The following is a 10,411-nucleotide window of genomic DNA, read 5'->3' on the forward strand; positions in this document are numbered from 1 at the left end:
TTTGGAGAGAGAGAGAAGAAGCCCGAGTTGGAATTCAGATGGGTGACAAAGGCAGCAGGAACAGGATATATGTTTAAAGTACAAGGTCTCTGGCTCCTTGAGACATGTGGGTTTTAGAAAGGATTTCAGAACAGCCTCTGGAATTGTCAGAACCAAGCTGTTGTACAGAAGCAAGACCATTTTCTACCTGTCTCTATGATCTCCTGTGCCCTTCTCATGTTGTCCACCTACTTGAGTGGAACTACAGACCTAAAACAAAATGAGGTTATAAGTTGCTTAATTCTTGAGGAGATCAGAACTATACACTGAACCAAATATGTACCCATGTTTGGCAGGAAATAGAGGACTGGTAATGCCAGACTTTCTCAGAAAGGGGAAGGGAACCTGACATGAGAATGATATAGAGAAAAACTGGGTGGTTCTAAATTTGACACTGGCCCTAAAGGACAGACAGACCTTTTTTTGAGACAACTCTGAGGTTCCAAATTGCTGGTCATTCATGGGTGTAATACAGAGAAGATTTGATTGATTCAGCAAAAGTTCAAGGGAAAGCAATCCTGGTCAAAAGTGCAGGCAACTTGGTAATTTGCAGTATCTGGAGCACTGTCAACAATATCAAAACTTCAAGTATAATGAGCTCAGACTTACAATTCTCTCCCGTGTTCCTCACCCCAGTGGTGTACTTGGGGTCTCCCCATCATGTCTCCCAATATCTATGGTAACTTTAATTATCCCAGGTCTGAAAATAGCTAAGCTTTGTTACAGACAGATGAGCCCAGTACTTTAAGTTACACACAGTCAGCTGCAGCAGATAGTATATTAGAATCCAGGAGTCCTGACTCCTGGTCTCTTACTTCAATCACTAGACCCTATTTCCCTCCTAAATTATTCTATAGGCTTTTAGTTGTATGGAATAACGCTAGTTTGTCATCTAATGTTGACTGAAATACTTAGTGGGAAAAAATACTTAGTGAAAAATATTGAGCTCCCTAGTAGTAAGAATAATCAAACGATAGAACCCCTTACAGGGGGAAGTGGTAGGCTCCCTGTTGTTTGGACTCTTTTTAAGGATATTAGATATTGCTTTAATACAGCTTTTGGGAGAAATTCTGTGACCTGTGTGTGGAGGTGGTTGGGTGGGGTGGATGGTTGTGGTGATCCATTATGGCCCTGGATTCTACCAATCTCTGAGCTCCACTGTGTAAGCTGCCATCATGGATGTGGGGAGAACAAAATTGCCTGCACTGCCCCTCACGTGGCCGCCACTCTTGCAGCTACACCTCAACCTCAAATCCCTTGCTTCAGATGGTCACCCAGACAGGTCAGGAAGGAATGATTTTCCCCACTGGTTAAAGATATTCTGGGATGTTTTTTACCTTCCTTTGAAGCATTAGAGAGTGGCCACAGTTACAGATGGGTCCCTGGTGGGTCATAGTCACATGCTCATCATAGTCAGTCACCAGATTTGTGGACGGGAAGGAAATTTTTCCCAAATCTAATCAGCAGGTTCCTTCCCCCTCTCTCCAGCCGGGGGTACAGTTTGCCTGCTGGGGTCATATGGACCAATTTCACTCTGTCAATTCCCTGCCATTGCAAGAGCCATGGACACTAGGCAGTGAAGTTGCTCTTGTTCTCTGCCTGGGGCACACAACATTTTAATCTTCATAATAAAATGCTTTAGTACCAGGGCAAAAACTAGTTTAGCTTTCAGCATATTATAGATGTCTTAATGCTTCTGTTTGGACTTTAGCTCTATCTAGCTATGAAGCACCTTGTGAAGGAAAAACGGTTCCTAAAAATGCATAACAACAAAATAAAAGGTTTGAGGAACGTCAACCAGAGAAATACAAGTAGCAGCACAGTGTAAGACAGGAAATGTTTCCATTTTCATACAGAGAACACTGCAGCCTGTAACTCCTCATAAAGAAGGCTTGACATTCTGTTTTTTTACTTCATAGCTTCTAGAACAAACTAATTAGGATTCATCATCAATTCTGTCTGGCAGAGAGAAAAAAGATGCAGTACGGTACGTTAAACAGCTAGGGTCTTCATGAAAAGCCAAAGCTGAAAGAACAGTTATTAGACTACTGACAAATTGCATGCACAGCCTGTAGGTAGTCCGAAGGTTGTCAGGAAAGGCTATCTCATGCTCAAAAGAGGTTACATTTATTAACAATTTAAATGATTATTTCAAATACCAACACATACCATTTGGTTCAGGGTCTCCCATGGCTGAATCTTCAGTGTTTTGGTCTGAAAGCAGCAGGATCCCAGTTTACACTGCTTTGAATTGCAGCCAGATTGACAAAAACACAAATCCTTGACCAGTTCAGATGGTAGCAGGTTAGCCAAGAGAGTCCCATACGAGTTGCATACTAAGAAGACTTGCCTGAGTGAATTGACAGAGAAGCTCTGGCCTGTGAGTGCAGCTGCCTTAACCAATCTGTTTCCTGCAGACACATTTCCGTGTAAGGAAACTGTGCTTAGCGTAATTTGTTTGATCATACAATTTGCATACATTTAGCTATCTCTCTCTGTAAATAAAAAGAAGGGATGGCCCAATTTAAAGTTCTGTTGCCTTTAGTGCCTGCAGCTTCCCAGAGCAGAATAAGCACCCATTATTTCAATGTCTTGAACAAGTAGTATTCACTATCTCCCTTGGAAAACAACCCAGTTTCAAACTTCTGACGTACACACACACACACAAATGATGGGCCTCCTATGATGCTTCCAGGGATGCTGGGTTCCCCTCCCCCCTCTAACTAGTGTAGCAAAGATAGATAGTTCACCTGAAACATGGGCACTGCTTTGCAAGAAACTTCTTAATTCATTTCAGTAAAGCACCAGGAAGCAACAGTTATTGCAGAATAGCAAACCTAAGCATGGCTCGGGAAAGGAACTGGTTTAAAACTGAGAGTAAAAGGAGAAGAGTAGAAATGAAGCAAAATAACTCTTAATCCTTGCATTGCATGTTTCTGTGGTCTGGAAAAAATGGACTCAAGTGCACAGCCACTTCAGATACCAACTTTACAAAACCTAAATGTAACCAAGGCTTTTCTAAAACCAGCTCCTGGTCCCTCTAGCTCATCTCATACCACAATCTGCTACCTGCTTCAGTCTGTATCCTGAAGACCCATCAGAAGGTTTCTCAGATTGGAAGCATTAAATCCAACAGTGTACTATTTATCTGGAATGTACCTTTTTAAAAGATATCCAGTCTTGATTTGAATCAACACACATTTAGTTCAAAAGCTGTACGTCAGTCACTTATAAAAATCAGGTAAACCACACTCACAGCATAAACTGGTCCTTCATACTCAGCAATAATGCAGTTCAATCTTCCTCACTAAATAATAATTATTTTAAAAAGAAATGGTAGTTTATGTGACTGGAGAAATAAAATTGGTTATAACTTCAGCCTCCAAGCTTCAATTGTGTTCGAATCAAAATGACAAATCCCCTGACTGTTAGTTCTCCCCGTTAATATAAACTGAGCTGAAATGTAGACATCTGGGGTTGTGAGGTTTATTACCAGCTCCCAGGAGCAATCCTAGAATGAGTCCTTTCTCTGCTTTATACCATGAGCTGGAGAAATGCTCCTTATGTGATGGAGCACTTTTCTAGACTCCATCATATCAGTAGGCTCTGTGATGGAGCACATTTCTGTTCTTGTGGCTGTTTCTGGACAGGCATAAAAGGGTATCATGCAGACATAGGCAGAAAGCTTATTGGCAGAGAGCTCTGGGTAACTGTTGTTGACAAGAAATTTCTGTGGTTGAAAATGCAGAACTGTGAACACAAAGCATTACATTTCCTTTTAAGTCATCAGCCTTCTTCCTTCTTCTGACTTGATCTTATGATCTCTTTCTCTCATTGCTTTGTCTTGAGTGAGAAGGCTCAGTCCACAGTCGAAGGGGCAACATACCATTCTGGACTTAGACAGGTGTTATGGGCACACCAGAATTTTTGTGGCTCACAGAACACATCAAGAAGAACTGTTTCATATTTTCTGCTGTCTGTTGATGGCTAGGATTAATGCAATAAAATATTTTCTGCAAAAGATCTCACTGCAGTTTACACTACCATCTCTATGGCCGCATTGAAACCACAGCCCAGAACTTGCTGTTCTGTCACATGTTCAATCTACAGAGAGTCAGGAATATATTACTGAGTATATTATTGAGGCTAGAGTTACAGTGGAGGTGTCATTTCCATTATGAACACTGCTTTTTAAAATTACATAACATGAAACTTGTCCTTTGCCCTGCCATTTATCAAGCTGATGTGACTATTATACAAAATTTCATAAAATTCTACTGAAATTATTGGAATTCCAGAATAGTGAAAGTGTTTTAAAAGAAAGAAAAGATGAACAGAAATTGCTCTGGACCAAAGTAAGCCATGTTGTAATACCACTGAGAACAATTAAATTACAGTTACATCAGGGATTGGTTTGGCCCAGTATTCCAAATGGTATCCTGTTCCATTGCCCTGCTTCTCATGGCACCATTTACATAGTGCAAAGAGAGTGTAAAACATTATTGGATCACCAGAGTACACCAGGTAGACTCCAAGGGAAGCCTAGCGGGAGTGCGGTAATTACCACAGACAGACTAAGGCCCAAAGTACACGTGCTCTGGGAGCCACTTTAATTAAAGAACCTGAAGTGTCTTGTGTATCAGTGTCCCTGCACTTCAAAATGGTGGTAGCGGTGCTTTAACTAAAGATCATCAAACTGCCATTTAGAAGCACGGGGATGCTGATACACAAGACACAGAGGTTGGCTGGAGCGCAGTAATTACCACAGATTCACAGAAGTTTAGGGTAGAAGGGACTGCATGAGATTATCGGGTTCAGCCCCCCTGCTCTGGGCAGGAAAGACTGCTGGAGTCAAATAACCCCAGCAAGGTGTACGTCCAGTCTCCTTTTGAAGATCTCCAGGGTAGATGCCTGCACCAACCCCTCTGGTAGTCTATTCCAGAGTGGTCACATAAACCGTGAAGAAGTTTTTCCTTATATCCAGTCTGAAATCTTCTAGGACTTTATGACCGTTGCTCCTGGTTTTCCCCTGGGGTGCTTTGGTGAATAGTTGTTCGCCTAGCCCCTGATGCTCCCCCGATATATTTGTAAGCTGCCACAGCCACCAAATCCCCCCAAAGTCTTCTCTTTCCTAAGCTGAACAGTCCCATATCTGTCAGCCTATCCTCACATGGCTTGCTCTTCAGGCCTCTAATCATACGAGTGGCTCTTCTCTGGGCTCTCTCAGGCATCCTTCTTGAAGTGTGGCACTCAGAATGGGATGCAGTACTCCAGCTGTGGCCTCACCAATGCCGAGCAGAGCAGGAGAATAACTTCCTTAGTTTTCCTTGAGATGCATCAGCTGATGCGTGCCAGTGTATTGTTTGCTCAGCTAACTGTAGCATCACACTGGTGGCTCATATTCATTTTATGGGCAATTATGACCCCCAGGTCCCTTTTGGACGTGGCGCTAGCTAGCGTAGCACCATTGAGCCTGTAAGTTTGTTGTGGATTTTTCCTCCCCAGATGGAGGACTTTATACTCCTCAGCATTGAACAGCATCTGGTTCTGGTCCACCTATCTAATTAATCTCTCTAGGTCTGCCTGGATCATCAGCTGACCTTGAGGTATGGCCGCACTTCCCCACAGCTTAGTGTCATCGGTAAACTTTGCTAGTGTGTTTTTCACCCCCACATCCAGATCATTGGTGAAGATGTTGAAAAGCACCGGTCCAAGTACTGAACCCTGGGGGACCCCACTGGCTACCTTCTGCCAGGTTGACTCAGACCCATTTATTAGTATACTCTGGGTTTGACCCTGCAGCCAGTTTCCCATCCATCTGACCGTTGAATTGTTGAGCCTGTAGTCCCCTAGATTTACCTTGAGAGCCTCATGGGACACCAGGCCAAAGGCCTTCCTAAAGTCCAAGTAAATGATGTTGACCTCATCTCGCTTATCTAGGTGGTAAGCAACCTGGTTGTAGAAGGAGATGAGGTTAGTCAGACATGACCTACTTGTGACAAAACTGTGGTGGCTGTCATTCAGAATTTTGCCTTCTATTATCGCATATGAACTCCTTGAAAAATGTTTTGAGGATTTTTCCTGGGATTGAGGTCAGGCTGATCAGATTGTAATTCCCTGGGTCCTCTCTCCTCCCCTTCTTGAAGATGGACACAACATTGGCCCTCTTCCAGTCTTCTGGGATCTCTCCTGAGCGCCATGAATTCTCAAAGAGGTTTGCCAGCGGTCTTGTGATGACTTTGGCTAGTTCCTTCAGCACTCTTGGATGGAGTTCATGCAGTCCTGCTGACTTATAGATAACCAGCCTCTCTAACTGTTCTTCCACCAGCTCTGCATTGACTGTTGGTAGGTGATCATCCCTACTGTGACTATTCTGTGTCATAATTTGCATTTCGCAGGCTATCACTCTTAGACTGGTGGAATACAGATGCAAAGTACTCATTTACGAGTTCAGTTTCCTCCTTGGTGTCAATGATCAGATGTCCAGATGCATTGAGCAGTGGTCCCGTGTTTCCACTGGTTTTCCTCCTGTTACCTACGTACCTATAAAAGGACTTCTTATTGTCCTTGATTTTGGTTGCTAACCTGAATTCGGTCACTGCCTTTGCTTTTCTAATCTGCTTCCTACAGGTGTGGGCCAATCTTATGTAGCTCTCCTTGGGGCCTATTCCTAGCTTCTATCATTGGTAAGCCTCCCTTTTCTTTTTCAGAAGATCTGGGACTTCCCTATTGAGCCAAGATGGCCTCCCAGCCCCTGTGCCACCTTTTTTGCCTACAGGTATGGGCAACCTCTGTGCACCGAGGATTGTGTCCTTAAGGAACCATGCTCCAGCACACTCAATTAATTAAGTCTGCTTCAATGCACTGTAATTACAGTGCATCAGAGCAGCCTCCCAGCTTTTGTGTACAGGCACTCAAAGTTTCCAAATTATTGTTTGTGAATGTCATCAGGAGGTGTGGAAAATCAGATGGAAAGAATGGTTTTGTGTCCATTACACAGGGAGGCAAGTGTCTGATGTGTTTATTTGGGCTTGGGGATAGGTTTTACACTAGTATTGAAAGATACATTCTCTGGTGATGTTTTGGGCCTACACTTCCTCTCAGTAACACCGCTTCTATGCCAGAGACACTGGATTTAGACCACTGCATATAAGAGAAGGAGAACAGCTCTCTCCAGCTAAAAAATGTAGAGCTAGTTGACAAGTTAGGAGGTGCCTTGTGGGATGTGTGTGCATCACTCATTAAGCATCATCTTCCCAGACAGGCACAAACCTCTGCATGCATATTCAGACACTCTCTGCATTGGGAGAGTGTTTGGAATTGGAGCTTGCACCACCTCTAATTGAAATGGCTCATTTCTTTCCCTTCTAGGACCCTTGGACCCTATGCTGCTGGCTTCCCTCTTCCCTTCTCCTGCTGTCCTCTCAAGGATGGTAGCTTGCTCAGAGATGCATTGTTGCCAAGCAGCCTGGAGGTTATTTTCACTTTCCCTTTGTTCTTATTTTCACTTATTAATGGAGAGTGACCTTTCTTTTACGGAACATGTTTTCTCCTTTCTCTGCCTCAAAACAACAGCACAGCTGCAAGAGCAGCCACAATGGTGCGATTCCACTTTCTGTTTTTGGTGGCAATAAATCCTGTGCTTATTCAGATTAAAATCCAGAACTAACTAGTTTTAGACCCATTGTCCATTTTCCCCCAGTAAATAAAGCAAAGAAACAGAGAAAATTGAGTAGTATTCACATTCTGTTAATGTTCTAAGTTCTGAGTTGCTGCTTTGAAAGTCTTTTGACTTCAGACAGAGGTAGTACAGTATGGTGGAAGTATAGAACTGAGATACATTTCCAATGTTGCCTCTGAAATTCTGTATGACTTCATTAAACCTCTCTGTGCCTCAGTTCCCGTTTACTAAATGAAGATAATTACCCCTACCAGCTTTGTATTGGAGTTCAATACTAACAGATAGAAAGTGCCATAGAAGTGTTTTATGCTGTGTAGAGATGTTTATAATCATCTGGTTGCAGTGTGATATAACAGATAAATGCAAACAAACCTTAGGCACTATATGGGCTGTAACCCATAGGGAGCTCTTTGTGTTATAGAAATATGTAATTTAGGAGTTAGGATGCTCATGTATCCAATTAAATTGCATCATACCATGTAAGACAGTGCACAATACAAGTTTATACAGAATTTGTAATCTGAGTTAAACATCACATCTCTTGCTCCTCATTCTTTGAATGTGATGATTTCCCACAGTTCAGTCTCCTGTAAATTATTCAGTTTAGAGTCTTGGACTTCACTGGATCCAAATGTGGACTGTTATTTGGATTATTAGTTGAATTTCTATGATTCTAACTTTACTTGATCACGGTCCATTGTACCCATCCCAATTGATGTTCATTAATTACTCATCAGACATGTCATTCCATAGGATCTGAAATCCCTGATTTCCTCTCCTATCTCATACACTCAGTGGGAGAAGTCAGTGCACTGACTCACTTGCTGTCAGCTTATTTCCGTCTTCCACACCTAGCAGTTTCTGCGTACTTCCCCATTTCAATGTCAGTCTTAGACTCACTGACTGATAAGATTTTTCCAAATAAATTCTTTAAAACATACAAACTAGTGGATACAGATGCCAAAGAAACTGAACATGATGTGTCTGGATCAAGGTGCTATTTCTGAGCTTGCATTACTATATAGGTGAGTCTAAACCAAAACCCTGGATCCACATGTACTGAGCTTCAGTAAAGATTGAAATTAAACTTGCAAATCAGGCATATCCCTAATATCTACAGGACTGCAGAAGCAGCTGGACTCGGTACATCCATTCTGAGCTGACAGGCTCTTCAGCTTTTGATTAACTTCTACATGGCAGTTACCAGATAGAAGCAGGGAGTGACTATCAAGAACAGCCCTTTACAGTCATTTGCTCTTCAGAAAGGAGGAACAGTGTTCCAGGAAGAGCAGCACAAATGAGAGGAGAGACTGTGACTGACTACTGGATTTTCATTCTCAGTACAGGTCAACTCTGAAGTATGTAAAATGAATCAGGGAGTATTCCCATGAGACATCTAAACTGTCCAGAAGCAATGAATTCTGCAGGAAGTGGCTAAAGTACATCAGAATAGGAAAGCGAGCTATCCATTACTTCAACCTGGCATAGAACCCAAAAGTCCTGACTCCCCAACCCAGTGGTTCTCAAACTTTTTAGACTTGAGGAACCCTTGTTAGACTGGAAAATGACAGCTCTTAGTTTTCACTTGTTTTTTGACTGGAGAAAAATAATAGAGCAATTCTTCTACTGCAAAGAATAAGAAAGACTACATCAGACCAGAATATCTTTAATACTGTGGATTCCTATTTGAAATCTCTGAGTTTATCTTGTGAATTTATCACTCTTAGAACCTAACAGTGCTAACATTGTGTGGCATCCCACAGAACCCTTGAAAGGATCTCAAGGACCCTAGGGTGTTGCACCTTGGTTGAAAATCATTACCCCAGCCCCATGCTTCTAAATGCTCATTGAGACTTTCTTGTTTTATATTTCAATCTCTCAATTTATATTTATAAAAGCACAGAAAATAAAGTCCTAGAATTCCTTTGAGCCCAAAGCATCACAAAAGGGAAGTACAGGAATTCTTTAGAAATGGACAAGCTTCTCCTTTCACAATACAATATGCTAGAGATTTTGGTAGAGACTCATCCATGCCCCTTGGGTATTTAAGGTCTTGAGATAAACACCTTATTCCTCATTTTGTGGGTGGGGCAAAATTATCACATAACTTTCCTTGGCATGTTTTCCAAGGGGGCAGTCCTTTTTGGATGTGGTAGGGAAGAACAGCCACCACTCAAAGCTGTTATTTAGTTACTAGACTTTCCCTTCTTAGAACTGCTATGAGTAGCCTTTGCTCCTTAGGAACCAGACCCGGACACAGGCATGGGTGAACCAGGTGGCTGCCCAGGGCCCAGACAGAAAGGGACCCCGAAAATGAAAAAAAAAAAATTCCAATTGCAAAAAAAAGTTTTAATATTAGGAATATAAAGGACTGGCAATGTTATCAATTGAGAGTGAACTATTTAAAGACATTGATACCACAGATTTGATAAAGACTTGCAACAAAAAAATCATTATCTCTGGCGAAGTGGGGCCTGATACTAAAAGTTTGCCTGGGACTGCCAGGAGTCTAGGTATGGCACCATTAACAGCACTGGCATGTTCTTCCACACGTTTTCCTGAACTCTGGGTTTTTTTTCAGCTAGGATATAGAAGAATGATGGGTTCTTTGTCTTCAATTAGATTTTTACATCTTTATATTTCAAGGAAAGCATATTTGCCTGAAATGAAATGGTGATCTGGCTCTTTCCC

The 10,411-nt window shown here is 42.1% G+C and overlaps 1 protein-coding gene across 2 annotated transcripts in view; it reads right to left on the minus strand.

The window, feature by feature from the left end:
• The window catches only part of GMIP (GEM interacting protein), a 38,957-nt gene that overhangs the window by 23,076 nt on the left and 5,470 nt on the right, over window positions 1–10,411 (minus strand). Inside the window, exon 1 of one of the 2 annotated variants that reach the window (XM_025203988.1) lies at window positions 2,209–2,382. The exons of the other annotated variant lie outside the window; for it this stretch is intronic. Coding sequence (XP_025059773.1) covers window positions 2,209–2,230 — 22 coding nt within the window. The 5' untranslated portion in view covers window positions 2,231–2,382. Of the gene's footprint in view, window positions 1–2,208; window positions 2,383–10,411 lie in introns of those variants that run through there. 2 annotated transcript variants of the gene reach the window in all.

Source organism: Alligator sinensis, unplaced genomic scaffold (assembly GCF_000455745.1).
Source record: "Alligator sinensis unplaced genomic scaffold, ASM45574v1 scaffold707_1, whole genome shotgun sequence".
NCBI classification, from domain to species: Eukaryota; Metazoa; Chordata; order Crocodylia; family Alligatoridae; genus Alligator; species Alligator sinensis.